This window comes from Pipistrellus hanaki (genome assembly GCF_964339955.1).
Source record: "Pipistrellus hanaki genome assembly, chromosome: 18".
In the NCBI taxonomy this organism is placed as follows: domain Eukaryota; kingdom Metazoa; phylum Chordata; class Mammalia; order Chiroptera; family Vespertilionidae; genus Pipistrellus; species Pipistrellus hanaki.
The window spans coordinates 14,878,542-14,896,413 of record NC_140520.1 but is presented as its reverse complement, the minus strand read 5'-3'; the positions used below and the strand labels follow the sequence as shown (position 1 = coordinate 14,896,413).

The 17,872-nt window shown below is 36.1% G+C and overlaps 1 protein-coding gene across 3 annotated transcripts in view; it reads left to right on the top strand.

Moving 5' to 3' along the window:
* Positions 1 to 17,872, top strand: part of KIFAP3 (kinesin associated protein 3) — a 110,085-nt gene that overhangs the window by 37,006 nt on the left and 55,207 nt on the right. For all 3 annotated transcript variants that reach the window (XM_084865980.1, XM_084865981.1, XM_084865982.1), the window contains exons 11-12: positions 8,636 to 8,736; positions 17,434 to 17,542. In XM_084865980.1, the coding sequence (XP_084722106.1) occupies positions 8,636 to 8,736; positions 17,434 to 17,542 (210 nt within the window). The remainder of the gene's footprint in view (positions 1 to 8,635; positions 8,737 to 17,433; positions 17,543 to 17,872) is intronic.

The following is a 17,872-nucleotide window of genomic DNA, read 5'->3' as shown; positions in this document are numbered from 1 at the left end:
ATTTCTGTACTTTCTCCTCACAAATCCAACCTCATTCTCATCCTCGTTCTCCGATCATTATCTTTTTTTGCTTCCCATTTCACTGAAAGAGTAGAAGCAGTCAGAAGAGAACATCCATGAGTTTCTGCTGCCAAACTATATCTGTCTGTACTTTGCTTCTCCCCCATTATTATGGATAAACTTGCCGCTACCTTACATAGGCTAGCACTTCCTTCTACCCCGTTCCCTCTCACCTACTCGTTCCTTTCTCCAGAAATTCCACTCTCTTCTTGTTTCATTAATTTCCCCCCCTCTAGTAGATCATTCCCATCCACATACAAATATGCTGTTCCTCTATCTTAATAAAAGTTCCTCTTGACTTTCACTTTACTCTTTTATCTTCCAGCTATCATCACATTTCCTTTCTTTCCATCATTGCAAAGTGCCTCAAAAGAGTTGTCTTCATTTCCTGTCTCCATTTCTCTTTTTACATACATTTATATCCTTTTCTGTTTGCTGTCTGCTCTTTTCTCCCTGTCTCCTATCTCTCTCTCTCGCTTTCTCTTTTTCTCTTTCTCTCCCTCTCTCTTCCTCTTCCCTCCATCAGTGTACTATACTCTTTTAAATCTTTTTTAAAAGTCCTTTTTAAAAAATTATCTATGGATTTTAGAAAGAGAGAAATATCGATTTGTTGTTCCACTTATTTATGCACTCATTGGTTGCTTCTTGTATGTACCCTGATCAGGGATCAAACCTGCAACCTTGATGTGTCGGGACCATGCTCTAACCAACCATGCTCTAACCAATTGAGCTACCTAGCTAGTGCTCTTTTTAACCTTTTACAATCAGGCTTTATACCCATTTTCCCCTCCCCCAAACACACTCACACAGCAGATCACACTACTCTGATCAAGTTCCAGTGACCTCCACATTACTAAACCCAGTTCACAACATTCACATTCAACTTATGAACAGTATTTGGTACAGTTCTCTTCTCCTTTAACCTTTTCATTGATTTTTCCAGAACACAGGACTCTGCTATTTTTCCCAATTACCCCCTTCTTAGTCTTCCCTCTGCCTCCACCTCATCTCCCCAATCTCTAAGCATAGATTACCCTTCCCCCTACCCCCACCCCCCCAAGGTTTAGTCCTTGGGCCTTTTCTTTATCCGTACTTACTCCTTTGGTGGCTTTATCCATTCCACTTAAATATTTTTTCTTGACTGAATAAAGTTAATTTCAGCCCCTTCTCTGTTTTCTTATTCCAAACGTTACCACTTGGATGCCTTATAAGTACATCAGATTTAACACATTCAGAATTATGCTACTGACCCTCTCACCCCAATCCTCCTTAAACCCTTTATTTTCACAGCCTTTTCCATCTTCATAAGTGAAAACTTCCTCTTTCAAGTTAACTGCCCAAAATGGAGGAAGTTTTATCCTTGAATCCTCACTTTCCCTCCGTGCCTACTTCCAATCTGTCAGATCAGCCAGCTCCACCTTCAAAACATAGCGCTTACCACCCTGATCCCAACCACTGTCATCTCTTTCCTGTTTTAATGCAGTAGTATCCTAATGGGTCTTTGGGCTTCCTCCCTGGCCTTGGTCTTTCTTTAACATAGCACACAGTGATCCTATTGAACTTTAAATTAAATAATGTCATTTCTCTGCACAAAACTTTTCATGATTTCCCATCTCCGAGGAAGAACCAAACTCCTTATTAGGGCCTGTAAGTTACATGTTCTCTCCCATCTCTTTATCCCTGTAACTACGTCTTTAGCACTCTCTCTCTCTCTCTCTCTCTTGTTCTTTCTGCTAAAGGCACATTGGCCTCTTTGCTAAACCCAGTAGACACACTCCTACCTCAGAACTTTTGTACTTCCTGTTCCTGCTGCCTAGATCTGTTCTTTCCTTGTTTTTTTGTTTTGTTTTGTTTGTTTGTTTTTGCATCATTCATTTTTTCACATCCTGAATGGTTGCTTTCAAGTGGCTATACTTAAATTTTCAATCCCTGGCTCCTGATTCTCTCTTTCTCATTTTTTACTTTTCTCTGCAATACTTAATCACCACATAATGTATCTTTCATATAATTACATTATTTCTTTTGTCACTATCCACCCACCATCACCATCATGCCCCAGGCCTCAAAGACTACAAGCTCCATGAAAATGTAGAGTTGGGCCAAAACCGGTGGACTGTGGACTGAAAGGTCCCAGGTTCGATTCCGGTCAAGGGCATGTACCTTGGTTGCGGGCACGTCCCCCGTAGGAGGTGTGCAAGAGGCAGCTGATCGATGATACTCTCTCATCGATGTTTCTAACTATCTCCCTTCCTCTCTGTGAAAAATCAATAAAATATATATTTTTTTAAAATGTAGAGTTGGGCCTGGCATAGTGTAGGTTCTGAATAAATATTGGTGCTTGGTGGGTGGATTAGTGTATGAAAGGAACACATGAAAGGAGTGAACTTCAAAAGAGCTGAGCTTGAGTCTTCTTCCTTCCCTTCACTCTTTAGCTAAGTGGCCTTAGGAAAGTATATTAATCTTCACTGAGCCTTCTGTCTTGTTCAGAAAATAAGGGAATAAAATAAGACCGAGGTCATAGGACTGTTATGTGAAGCAGATGAGAGAATTCATAGAAAGCCTTGTGTAAATGTTAGTTATGACAAGGAGGAAGAAAAGGAAGGGGAAGGCTTTGCAGGCTAATGGTTGCTGAATGAAAAGCATCAGGAGCACAGAAAAAGTCTTCTTGCTTCATAGTTTTGACTATTTCTAGGGGTTTGTTTCAAACATTGCTGTAATTTCACTTTTATTATTTGAGGTGGATATCGAGTGAATTGTGTAAATTCAGGGCAGGAATCTTCTAATAGAGTGATACTCAAAGTATCACTGGCCTGCAATGAGTAAATCTAGAAATTGAGAATAAGCATTCAGACATTCACAGCAACTTAATTAAATAAAATGATCTCTTCTTAATATAATACAAATTTTGAACTTCTGTTTTACAAATTTTTTATTTAAAGTATTCAAAAGTCTATATAATGTTGAAGCCAGCATCACAAATGACCATGCCTTGCCAGACTTTCTTAGTTTATTTATGAGCAGAGATCAGAATGTTTCTAGAAATTGAGGAATTGGTAATGTTACCTAGAAATGTTGCTAAACTTTTCAGTATTTATAAAAATTGTAATAGCTACAGGTCAAACTCATACTCAATAAATATTCAACAAGTGCTTAACTAATATTAGGCACTTTTAGCATATAATTTATGAATCCATGTGTATGTTAACTACCTAAGTTAACTATCTCCAGACAGCTTTGTTAAAGTTGCCCTTTCCTTAGCAGAGTTTATGTATGGCACTGAATATACAGGTCAGTGTTTATGTATGGCACTGAATATACAGGTATGAAAATTTGAGCCATAGTTCAAGTCTTTGATTCAAATTCCTATCTGTATAAATTTTGACTCTTTTGTATTTGAAGTGTGTCCATACTAATTTGCATGGCTGGTTTGTGCTTCACCAATGTTATTGGTGATGGCAAGAAAATGAGGATTCCCAGGTTCAATAGCACACCATTACGCCTGCTTCACGATTTCACTTGAATCATTTCACAAAGGATCCAGATTTTAGTCAGATTAATATTAGATTGTATTCTCCTCACCGAAAAATAAATGAGAGTTTCTGAGGTTTTCTAAATTCACATGTTCTGGGATGGGAACCAGAGTGGTTTTGAAAGGAGGAGTGGCAACTGATACATCTTGATCTATATTACCTTAGGTAATCAGGGTTTCAGGACATTTCCAAGGCTTTATCAGCATGTCAGGAGTCAGACCAGGTCAAGAGTTAAGTGATAAATGTTTGATTTCTTCCGATTAAGACAAGTCTGATTTCCCCTATTGTTGGAGATGGCCAGAGCTGGACTCTAAACTTTGATCACTTAAAAATTGAGGATTATTTTCTTTGACCATTCTGTCATAGGTCCTTAAAAGAAAATTGGAAAAGTTAATTTCTGAACATCTTTGAAATTCCTCCAAATGAGAAATTCACTTTTTTCATTACATATCAATATGACTTAATTTTTAGTTTATCAGAACCATCATAAAATGAAGAAATGAAGCTTACCTTTATTTTGTAGAGAGAGCAATATTTTCTAAATGGACTTTTCTAACTTGATTATTAAAAACTGTTTGGGAATGGTCAGAATAATGTTTTCCAAACAGGAGGTGTTTTCTTTTTTTTCTTTTTTTCTTTTTTTTTTTAAGTAGGTTGCCTTGATGAAGGTTTCTTTAAGAAACTTAAAGTAGATTTTGTTTAATAACTTCATTTAGCCTGTTTATTACAAAACTGTTACGGAATTTCACACATCTGTTTTGGAACGCAGGTCCTCATAGACTACTGCACTGTTTCTCAATTTTAATAGACCTCATTATCCTATAAATAAACCTACATTTTCTTACCTGATCAAGTGAGCAAACAATAGGGGTTAGATGTGGCAAACGCTTTAACAAAAAGCACATGTCTAGCCGTCAGGGTGAGGTAGAGTCATATCAAGATTGCTTGAAGTTATTAATGGCAGTAAAATTTATGCTTCCTCCTGTTTTCCCAATTAAATCAAGAAGCCTTTTTTCTTAAGATTCTTCTATCAGCAGCTGGTTCCAATACTCAGTGTGTGAATATTGCCTGGGGTGTCTCCATTTCTAGATGGTAAAGGCTGACCAAAGCACATTAAGTCAGTGATGGGAACCAGTAAACTAGAAAGCAGCCTTTGTTACGGGCTTTATTTCGGTCCTTATCATTTGTACCACAAGCATGCATATTTTGTAGGATATATCATAAAGTTGTTGTGATATGCTCTGGATATAATAAAAAGACAAGCTAATAAAATAACTGAAAATATTTTTTTTTAAAATAAACTACATGGCAAAATGTACAGTTTTACATACTAAGCAGGAATGAAAATGCATCAAGTGTTGGATTTTAGAGCACTTATTAAGTGAATGTCTATTAATGTAACAGCTATTGAGCTTAATTATAGATTTATAATTTCAGTTTCTTAATACTTTTTAAATTAAATAATTGGACACAAAAATATTTATCCATGGATCATTGTATCACAAAACTATTGTTACACTTGTTTTCAGACTGGTCATTGTAACCTATAAATTGTCGCTCCCCTCTTCCCCTCAATTCATGGTTAAAAACACTTGGTTTTTATCTGTTTATCTCAAATCTGTACTAGATTTTTTTTGTGAACAAGTATTTTATAAAATAGGAGACTATCCAGTATAGTTGCATTCTTAAAAATTGGTCTCTCCAATTTCATGTTTTAATAAATTAAACATAAAATTATGTGGAAACATGTACCAAAGATGTTCTAATGTACTTTCAGTATACTTTTAAGTATACTTCACTATATTCAATATATATATATATGTTCAATAATTGTTGCAATTATCTTTTAAGTGGTAGTTTTGCCTGTGGCATTTTTACTATATTGATAAAGCTTTAAGGGCTCTAACTCTATAGGAAACTTAAAGAAACATGTGATTTTTGAACTATGTTGTATTCACATAGACTTTCTAGGGTAAAATATGGCCTTAATGCTACACTATTCTAATAGAAGGGTGCTTATATTCCCACTTCTCTTATCTTTTCATGGAGCTTTGTGACTTCAAAGGGAGTTTCCTACTTTGAATGAGACATGGAGTGTAGAAGGGAATAAGAATCTGGCTAATGATGTTGCCCATAACTTGTGTTCTCACTCTGTTTTTACAAAGTGTTGGGCTGGGTCTACTGCAGAAGCGGAAATTTGGCCTTGAGTTCTGGTGTTCAGAACTCATATTTCTGCATGACTGAACTGTGAATGGAAAATCCCAAGTGCCTTACAAAATTAGTGGCTAAATGGTGTTTTTACTAATCACTTCAGAGATAAAAAAAACTGAAGACATTTTAAAATTCAAAACCCATCAGCATGCGTTTGCCCTTTAATTGGCAGAATATTGATCGCGAGAGCAGCCTGGAGAGCTGATTTTTTCCTCCTTCAGCTGTTCCAGCTGAACTACAGCTGCAAATTTCTTTAAAAAGAAAGAAAGACAAAACCTCTTGACTGTATTTTATAAGTGCAGTAATTCCCACAAAATCAGTTACTGGAGTTAATGACCAGTTTGTTAAGACATTAACTGCCCTCAGCTGGGAATGACCAATTTTGGAGGAATGGCTGCACAACTGCTAAGATAATTCAGGAACACTTTTAAATAACGATCCAGCTAATTAACGGTGAATTCCTGTGGAAATCCTATCGAAGTACTTATGACCTCTGCATTTAATAGCCAGTGAGTTCATCATGATTCATGTTTATTACCATAAATACCAAAAGAAGTGTAATGACTAGGCCATTTTTTTTTCCAGCCAGGCCTTATTACTTGAACAGATTTGACTAATCCACCTCTACTCATTAAGGCCTAGTTCTCAAAATATTCAGGCTTTTCACTGCTCTGCTCAGAACTCACAGGGCCTTTGGTGCTATGCCAGCATACTTGCTATTGGCCAGCCTGTTTTTACTTGGGATGCTATTAGGAAATAATTGATGTCTATAAGTCTTAAAGGAGCCCTTTGGAAATGCCTGCCATTTGTAGGATGTGGAGGAATCACAGCTGGTTAGCTGGAGTTTATGGTTCTCCGTCATGAATTCTTAGGAGAAAATCATACCCTTCAGCCCCTGGAATTCATTTAGGGTATACAAGATTGGTGGGTGGTGGTTTGTTTGTTGTTGTTTTTGGTGGGGTTGATTTTTGGGTGTTTTGTTTTGTTTTGTTTGCTTTTGGTGGTGGTGGTGTGTTTTTTTTAGGTTTATGATTTAGGAACTAAGATATGCTTTCTTTCAATGAATAAAGATTAACTTATAATAAAGGATAAGCTCTTATTTTACTTGGACCATTTAATCTCTCTTAATGGCTGTTTATTGCTAAATGATCTGAAAATTAGCCTTTAAGTAATAGTAAGTGTTGGCAGCCAGAAAGCCTCTACTTTCTGTATGTAGCTGTGTTTGAAGAAATGAATTCAGGTTATTTCCTTGTATTCACTCTTCTCTCTCCAAGTATTTACTTTTCTCCTAAAATACTTTATCTTTTGTTGAAGCTGTCAGATATCTGCTAGATGTCATAAGGTTATAGGCTGTATTTTTATCAAGTTAATCATTTATATAATTATTGAATTAATGAATAAGGTACCTGTGGTTTACATGTATTACAGTTCTTTAGAGGATAAAGGGAATATGTGGCATGTAACAAGACTGAATTAGAATCATCAATGTAACATCTGGGTAACAATGGCATTTATGAATTATTTACATTTTTTTCTGAATAAAAGGGCAAGTGTCAGTTGACGTCTTTTTTCACTCCTTAAGTAAATATAAAAAGGGATGAAAATAAGATTCGTAGATATTTGCGAATCAATTGATTAAATTCTAGGGAATCTTTACCCAGACAAAACCTAGAAGAAGTATCAGCAAGTTGGGTTATATAGACTTCAGTATCGTAGTCCCTTAGCTCTGTCATCACCTCCTTTCACGCTTTCCTCAAGGAACAAATGTCTCTGGCGTAGTGCTAGTCATATTCCAGTTTCTTTTGTTCAGTTGTGCTCAGCCCAAACAAGGGGGGAAACTCCTATAGGTTTTATTTGCCTGGCGCATGCTGCGTAAAGATATACGAAGTAATATAGCTAGTTGGGAGGTTTGTCTTCAGTATTTTCAGTCTTCTCTCTGTGTGTCCTTTCATCTTCTTAATAGCTCATCTCCTCCATGACCATTCCCCACTCTAGGAGAGAAGTTAAGTTCAGTTACATCCAAGAAACTATGAAAGAAGGAAGAGCCGAAACCGGTTTGGCTCAGTGGTAGAGTGTCAGTCTGCGGACTGAAAGGTCCCGGGTTCGATTCCAGTCAAGGGCATGTACCTTGGTTGCGGGCACATCCCCGGTTGGGGGTGTGCAAGAGGCAGCTGGTCGATGTTTCTCTCTCGTCCATGTTTCTAGCTCTCTATCTCTCTCCCTTCCTCTCTGTAAAATACCAATTTAAAAAAATATTTTTTAAAAAAAAGAAGGAAGAGATTTGTGGTGGTGGTGGTGGTGGTGGTAGTGGTGGTGGTAGAGGAACATACACTGATGACAATAATCTGTACTGTAATGATTTCCTTTTCTCAAGTTTATTTTTGCTAAGGAGTTTATAACCCGTTGAGAATGAGAGAACAATGAAGAGTTCTTATGAGAATGGAGCTTTGTAGTATGGGGTGCCTGTACTTCTGGGACAGCAGAGCCTTATAGGAAAGTGTTAATAACATATTTGGATTTAAAAAATAAGGATGGGAAGGTCAATTTTATAGTGGGCTACTGAAAATTATTAATTCTTAGGTTTGGGCCTAATTTTTTATCCAAAAATATATCTTTCAAAATATACATTATCTCTTGGAAGTTTATAATATTTCACAGATAGTTGGTCCAGACTTGGGAATTGAAATAGGGAGCTTGAAATATTTTCTAGAAGAGGGTTATATAAGGATTTGATTCAGTATTCTAAATTTTTAATGTATTAATTGGAGTGAGTTATACCAAAAAATTTAATCATATAAATATCAATCACCATTTCCTTGATTTCTTATTCCCAGGCAATGAAAACTACAAACAGATAGCAATGTGTGTACTTTACCACATAAGCATGGATGACCGTTTTAAATCAATGTTTGCATACACTGACTGTATACCACAGGTAAGTCATTTCAGTGTTTTAAAAAAATAAGTCAAACAATTTTTTTTCACTTTTCTCTCATTTCCCAGATGTCCTTTTCCTGAAAAAAAAAAAATTCTAATCCATTATAATATAAATTTGGTGTAAGTACAGAACAGTATAAAATGAAAATAACTTTGTTATCCCAAATGCAGAAATAATCATTTAACATTTTGGTACATTTCCTTTACATTGTTAAAAAATAATAATAATATATTGGGATTATATGTACAACCAATGGACACAGAACTTTGGGGAAGGAGGGTATGCATGAGAGGGGGCAATGTTTAAATATGTACACAGATAATAATTTAATTAAAATAAATAAATAAATAAATAAATTTTAAAAAATAATAATATATTGGGATTATATGCTCTATATAATTACACATTGCTTTATTTACCACACAGACCATAAGTATACTCCCATGTCATTGAATATTCTTCAAAAGTTTCTAATAGTTGTATAACATTTGTTGTGTAAATGTACCATAATTTAAATATTGTTAAATTGTATGTTTAGTTTTTTTCTGGTTTATACCATAAAAACAGAAGTAAAGGTATAAGCAACTGAAAAAATGTGGGATAAATATTATAGTATACAAATGCTTATCCATATCTCTAATTTTTTTTTAGTTTAAATCCCTAAAAGTAGAAGTACTAGGTCAAAAAGCATGAACACTTTTTGTATTTAATGCATTGTGGCTAAATTACCTTCTAAGAAGTCATAAGTTTATATTTCCAGCTAACATTTCACTTTTAGTAACACTGGATATTATCATTTCTCTAAAAATGAAGTGTCTTTTTATTTACATTTCTATAAATATTGGTGAGATTGAACATTTTTTATGTTTCTTATCCATATTATATTATAAATTATTCCTTCATGTCTCTTGCCAGTTTTTTCATTTTCATGTTAATATTTTCATGATTAATAAATAAGATATAGATAGGTAACTATTTGAACTCTGTCATATTACAAACATTTCCCAACTTTGTCAATTGCCCTTAATTCTATTATGGTTGATGGTCTTAAGTGCTTTGCATTTGCTGATAGAAAAATGCTTCATAAAACTTTTTCTAGCACTGGTCTCAGTGCTAGAATTAGATGAGGTTATATTATCTGATACATTTCATTTCATATCTTAAAGTCTACTTGAAAGAGTTTAGTGATTTTTTTTTTTTGCATGTATTGTAAGGGTAGAGATTTTATACATATGATTTTACTCTTAGGGAATTTACATTCAGAGAATAACTAGTGTTCCATTAATCTTTATTAAACTGAGCTCCAGTAATTTGGTTATCTGTTTTAAAACACTGGTTGGCTGATTTTAATATTACATTATTTTCTATAAAATGATTTTCTAAAATAGATAAAGGAAAATTACAGAATGTATAATACACAATAAAATAACACTTTTAAAAGCACTTTAGAATATGAATAATAGTTTATACTTATTAAAACTAATTGCTCTTAAGATTTCTAAAAGGCACTTTCTTGTTAGCATAATGTATGTTATTAAATTTGTATTACTAGAAAAGTAGTAAGTAATAAAAATAGGCCATAACTTCTCTGTTTATTAATTGAACCTCCTTCTGTTCATCCCAAATCAGTAAGAAAATTCTGAAATTGAATTTTGTGTTTTAGAATTTTAACACTTTATCTATTATACATACAATTAACAACTGGTAAACTCTTAAGGATAACTTTTTAGCCTTTTATGTCAGGAGATAAGCAAGTTATGTGTGTTTATAGGAAATAGACTTCCTTTAAAGAATATATAGCATATTTTATCTAACAAGGCAAGGCTTCTTACAAAGATAACGCATGTCAGACTGTAGCCAATGTGAAGTGTAATCAAGCTTTTTGTCAAACAAGTTTTCAATAAAAGAGTAGCCATGTCAGAGGGAGATTACAGGTGATTTACTACAGTTTCACTCCACATGTTCCCAGGGTCTCTCCTTGGCAGTTTCAAAGGGTGTTCCTTTTTCAATCCCATTTAGTGTCAGAACTTCATTGACTACAGGATATGAATTGGAAAGCAGCCAAAAAAAGAATAATATTCTTGCCTAGATTGACTATTTTATCCAGATTGTAGTGTGTGTTTTTTTTTAAATAAATGAGAGAAATATAAAGTAAAAAGGGATGGAAACTTAATTTTGTTGAATCTTGAATTTGGAGTTACCCTTCTCTCTTAGAATGTGTGATCTCAGACATAAAATATAAATCTTTATTTTAAATAAAGAATCATAAATAAAAACCTATTTTATTTACCTTTGAGACATTTTATTTTCTATTTGTTGATAATTTTATGTGTAGAAAATCTCTGAGACCTTTTAGAACATTATTTATGAATTTTTTTTGCCAGATAATTTTCTAACATCAAACATTTTTGCAATAAGGTATATTTTATTAACAGAATCTTCTAAAACTCGCTTGGTATTTAACATTTTATCTTTTTAAAACTTCAACCCTAATAGAATTAGATGAGGTTATATTATCAGATTATGTCATAAATATCCTGAAGCTTTTTAGTATGAGGTCACATTATGAGAAACCAAATTATACTCTAGAATATATTTGTTCCTAAAGTGCTATGCAGCCTATAGCTTGTACTTTACAGGGCTCAATTTTGATATATTTAGGGAAAAGTTGATATGGCTTGATATGCCATCCAGTTCCAGCTTCATTATAAAAGAATCATCAGAAGCATATCTGGAATTCAATTTAATTCCTTCGGGAATTAAAAAGATAGTCCTTTCATAGTTATTGGCTTTTTAAATTAATGTTTAAAGCACTAGTAAAGCTTTAAACTTCTTTGTGACAATAGATTTATTATTTATTTAAATAAAATTATATCTGAGGTTCAGAATATTTTGGAGTTAATGTAATACTCTATTCACTTTGAGATTATGCATATTTTTTATTTAGTGAATATGGTTAAAAAAAAAAAAAGATTGTCAAGTACGCAAATAAATTTTTCAAATGAGAAGGCTATAATCACTTTGAAAATGGGAAAGCAAAGATTCAGCACTCATTCATATCAGTGACCAGAGTATAAAGTATGTCATATTCTTTCATTACATTAGAGATATAATATATTAAGGAGCTTTCCTAAGCTGTAAAACACAAAGTAAGGTCCTATTAGTAAAATAGGAGATCTTTTTCTCATTATTTTGGATCCATTCATAGTCCAATTTAAATACTGCTCTTTTTATATGTGTTTTATAGGTTAAACCTATAATTAGATTAGAGTTCACTTTTGAAAATTATTTAACATTCAGCATAGTTGATTATATATTCAGTATGCCCTATAACATCTTTCAATATTATGTTGCTTTGTTTCTTTTGTACTTTTTTATTGCCTCTAATTATCCAATATATTCTAATTTTTTCCCCTATTATTGTCAGTATTCTGCAAAATTTTGGGGCCAGGGCAAGTCTTTTCTTTACATATGATCTTAATGGTCTCAGTGGGTAAATTGTTTTAGGTAAGCATACTTGGGATAACCAGGAGTTAATAATTGTATTCTAATAATAGTTAAAAGTACACATTAACAGTTCATTGTTATTTAGACCTCTAAGACGCATGTTTTGTTTAAATAGGTGTGAATGCCATCCAGATGCTCATAAAAGTATTTATTGGTAATAGAGTGGCCAATCAAAGTGCATGTTTAGGTAATGATGTCATGGTGTTATTTAATATTTTACCCTAGAACAGTGTGCAGGGATCTTCATAGTGATCCACATGTTTTCCACCATAGTTGTCCTGTTTGGCCCCTCTTTGATCTGCATGCTTCTTTTTAGCTGAATGCTGGTAAACGTCCTTTCTGACAGCCCCCTTTGCTCCTGCCTGCCATTATCTGCTGAAGTTCAGAAACCAGAGCATCACTTCAAACAGCAGAGCTAGGGAGTAGCCAGTCAGAGGAGATTCCTGAGGCATGCAAAGTTCTGCCATAATCATTCAAAGATGTTTGGGCAGGGGGTTGGGGGTGGTAGAGGTGTATGTGAACACAGAGAGCTGTGGGGGTTGGCCTCTGGTCACTGGTAAATAAGTAAAGTCAGGTGCCAGAGAGTCTAGACACAGTGATTTCAGTCGTGGGTCTTTGGTATCTGATACTCAATATGGGACTTGTCTGATTGAGCACTATTGCCTCTTCATTGCACAGACTGAAGCCCTTATAGTGCCTTCTTGTTAAATTAGTAAAAGATGACAATGGACATAGTTAAAGCAGAACAAATCTAGTTTTAATATTTCCTAGTTGTCAGCAATTACACTTACTTTTGAAGTGCCATGGGTAGCAATCAAATTAAAGACATCATATTGCACATGGAGTTTGAACTAAACTATTACTTTAAAATGTGAATGCTTTAATTAAAATTGAAGTGTTTCTCTTTCTTATTATGAAAAACTAATTCGATATCATGATACATTTAATTCATATTTAGTCCTGATTTCTCTTGATATTGGGGGTTGGGTATTGGATAAGATTTCAAATCATACCTTATTTTTTTTTAAACCTAGCTCCTGATTATTTCACCACAGGATGTAACATGGACATTACAAAAATTAAAAATCCTCAATTTCTAAACATCACCTGTAACCCCATTTTCTAAGGGAAGTTTTCATACCACAAGGTTAATTTCAAGAAGATAACAGATATTTTGCCTTCTTAAAGATTTGCTTTGATATAACATTTTGTTACTACAAAAAACATCTTATATCAGTAAAAGTTTAGAAGAAATTGATAGTAGGTTTTTAATGAATATGACAAACATTAATTTCATTAACTGGAGGATTGTCACTTACATTTTTATTAAATTACAATTTAATTTTAATTGGCAGTTAATTTATAGAAAAGTTGCAAAATCTGTTAAATATATATATCCAGTAGATTTAGATTACTTTATTTTTGCCATAGAATTTTTTAGCCTATAACATTATTAAGTATTTAACAATTCTTTACCCAAAGATTCCAATAGCAGCAACATTTGGGGTTAAAGAGCTGCCCTCTGGAAAAAGGCATAATACATGCCAACCTGCTATAGAATTTGTAGTTTCCAGTGTATAGCAAATTATATATACATATAGTTTTGTTAGAATTAAACATAAGTATTTCACTTTTGGATTTGTGTTTTTTATTTTGCTCTCCAATTGTTCATTGCTAGCACATAGAAACATATGATTTTTGTGTGGCGACTGTGTATCCTTCTTGCAACTTAGACATTATCTGGAACTAACATAGAGAATAACCAAAACAAGATTTAACAAAATAGGGTCTAACCAGTCAACAAATAGTTATTATTCATATATATATATATATATATATATATATATATATACATACACACACACACACATACATACTAGGGGCCCAGCGTGCGAAATCGCGTGAGACCCAGGACCCAGAGTCCGTGACTTGGTGGGACCCAGAACGAGTCCCCCGCCCACCCATGCACACCTCACTGCACATGCAACCCCGCCCACCCTGCGCATGCAGCCTCCTGCTGGTCAGTCATTACAGCGTGATGGTGGGACAACCATAGAGCCTTTTTATATAATAAATAAGGCATGCAGGATTCAGTAAGGCATGTTGGTCTAAAAAGGTATTGTCCTTAGAAGCATAAGAAATTTTTAGGTTATAAATTAACTTCTATATGTTGTTAGCAATTTGCCTTAGAGAAAAATATCTTTACCCTAGAGGCCTGGTGCACAAATTCATGCACAGGTGGGGTCCCTCGGGGTGATCTGCAGGGTTCTGGCTAAAACCTGCAGTCCGACGCTGCTCCTTCCTTCTATTCCTGCTCATCCCGGCCCTGCCACGCCTGCCACTGGCTCACGCCCAGTCAGTCCCAATGAGAAGGGGCTTGTGCCACCGCAGCAGCACTCGCCAGTCATGAGCCCTGCATGAAGCCCATCCCAAGGGGGTTGGGTGGAGGGGGAGCCCAGACGCAATCAGCCCTCTAGGATACTCTTGCTGGCCTGGGATCCAGATCCGTCCCACTGATATTCACATTGGTTATCGGAGCCACCTGACAGCCACTTTTTTGTCATCTCTTTCTTGTGGAGCATGTAGGGCGGGGAAGTGGCCACGATGCTCCAGGCTGGCAGCAGCGCTGTTGGGATTGTGCCAGTGGCACCAGTCCAGTTCCTCGGTGCCTGGCTCGTTCTCCAGAGATTGGGCCTACAGGACTACTGAGGGAGAGAGTGGCTGCCACCGAGCTGGTGGGCTGCTGGGATGGGTCGGTCAGCTGAGCGGCACACCTACTGTGGGAGCACATTGACCACCAGGGGGAAGCTCCTGCATTGAACATCTGCCCCCGGTGGTCAGTGCACATCATAGCAACCAGTTGCCTGGTTGTTCAGTTGTTATGTCGTTAAGTCGCTTAGGCTTTTATATCCTACACTAAGAGCCCAATGCATGAATTCATGCACCTTGAAAGGAACCATGGGCTGTGAGGCTGTGGTGGGCACGGGGGAGGGTCTCAGCCCATCCTCTGCAGCCCTTCCCAGCCCCTCCTGCCGCAGCCTTTGGTCCCCTGAATGCCACAGCCCTGGTCCCCTGCTCCCACTGCCACCACTCCCACATGCTGACAGCACCAGCCCCACTTGCACCCTCTGATGGCGCAGAGTGATTGGAGCTGCTGCCACAATTGTCTCTCAGGAGCAGAGGGAGATGGAGAAGCCCTCAGGGGAAATTGGGGCTGGCAGCTGCCACTCACACCCACTGACAGCGCTGAGTGATCTGGGCTGGCAGCGGGTAAGAGCAGCTGCTCTGGTGCCAGCAGTGAATGCGAACAAGGCCGGCGCCGGCAGCAGGTGCAAGCACCAGTCAGGACCACAGTATGCAGGAGCAAAGAATTTTCAGTAACCATCAGAGGCTCGTCCCAATGACAGCGACTGGTGCCCCATCTTGGTCTGGCGCCCCTGCTCACCTGCTCCACCATCCCACTGTGGCCGATGCCCACCATGTTCTGTGCATACCCCTAGTGGTCATTGCACATCATAACAACCAGTTGTTCAGTTCTACCATTCAGTCTATTTGCATATTAGCCTTTTATTATACAAGATAATAAAAGCCTAATATTCTAAGTGCCAAGTTGTCTGGTCAGCCATTCAACCAATCAAAGCATAACATGCCAATGATATACTAAGGCTGCTCAACCGCTCACTGTGACGTGCACTGACTACCAGGGGGCAGACAGTCAATGCAGGGGAAGCACTGCTCAGACAGAAGCCTTGAGCCGGGCTCAGGACTGGGCAGCACAGCACTAAGGATGTCCACCTGCCGGCTTAGGCCCACTCCCTCATTTGTTTTAAGCTGGCAGTCAGACATCCCCTGAGGGCTCTCAGACCGTGAGAGGGCACAGGCCAGGCTGAGGGCCCTGAGTGTACAAATTTTGTGCACCAGAACTCTAGTATATAGATAATATACAATAACTTAATTTTCTAATTTACTAATAATAGAAGACTAGCTTCTCAAAACTACAGCACAAAATTTGTTCATTTCTCTTTTATGATAACCTCTATCTCTTATGAAAAACGTAGATTACTGCTAAATGGCATAGATCGCCTACTTTTCCTTTCTCCTTTTCTATCTGCTACTTCTCTGACCCTCTCCCTTTATTCTTAACCTTAAATAGAATTATTTTCTCATTTTATACCCATGCCCAAATAGTTGGATCCAGCCTGCAGCTTCAGTTATCAAGCATATGTGGCATTCCTATAATTATACCTCCAATCTGAACATTGCTTCTAAATTCAGGCTTGCCTTTATTATCTTAATTGAATAGCCATACTAAACTCTTAAATAGGCTGCTTAAACTCAACATATCTAAAACCAAAATTACTATCTTCCCTTTAACGTGCCTACTCTAGTTTCTCTTTTTTGATAAATGTTGGCACCACTATCCATGTTGGTACAGAAACCTGGAGTCATCTTTGACCCTTCCTCTCCAATATCTCAACATCTAGTCAGTTATTCCATCCCATTTTGATTCTTTTTCCTAAATATAGCTCCAGCCTTCCTCTCCCTAGTCCAAGAAGCCATCATCTACCTGCATGTTTCTTCTAGCCTTCTAGCTGATTTTCTTGTGTTTTTCTTACCCTGTTTCAGTCTATCTTCTACACTGGACAGATATTTTTAAAACCCGTGTCTTATCCTGACACTTTCCTTATTTAGAATCTTTTAATGGCTTTCCGTTATCTTTAGAAGCCCTAAATCCTTAACATGTACTTCAAGACCCTGTGATCTGGCTTTTACCATCTTATCTCTCAACACTGTTTCCCTCACTCCAACCATGCTTTATCTCCTGTTAGTTCTTCGGTGGAATCGTGTTCTTTCCTGTTTGTAAATTTGGCCAAGGTGTTTTCTTTGCTCAGAATGCTCTACTTCTGCACAATTTTAAATTCCTTCAATGCATAGGCTTTATTTGATATTTCTTCTGTATGCTTCACTTTATTTGGAAGTTTATATTTAATGTAGTTGTTCATTAACCATTTATTCATTTTGTTATTCAATAAGGAGTGTGCCACAGCTATGTACTGAAAATGTAATTGTGTTGTATTATTTCCAACATGCAATCGAAGATAACACATTGTGATAAAATAGTGATTTGGGGGTTTGTTTGTTTTTTGTATCTTTTTGAGTAAAAATATTCCCTGTGCTTCTTAACAGTTAATGAAGATGCTCTTTGAATGTTCAGATGAACGAATTGACTTGGAACTGATTTCTTTCTGCATTAATCTTGCTGCTAATAAAAGGAATGTACAGCTTATCTGTGAAGGTTAGTGCCTTTGAGCTTCATAGATAACCTCTATCATATAGCAATTGGCATATGATGGAAAATAGGTAATAAGGAAGTAAAATTACAGCTATAACCTTAGAAGGTCAGATAGACTCAGAATATTCTTATATCATGAGTAGAAACACCCTTTAGTAACAAGGTCAGTTACCCTTAATTGAAATTTGATTTTTAAGAATACTTTCTATATGAAACAAAACTTTTAATTTGCAGAGTAGTTCATTGCAATGTAAGATAGTATAATACAAATATGTTAGGTATTTGTTTCTGTATTATTTTTGCAAAATTGCTTGTCATGCATTAGGATATTTC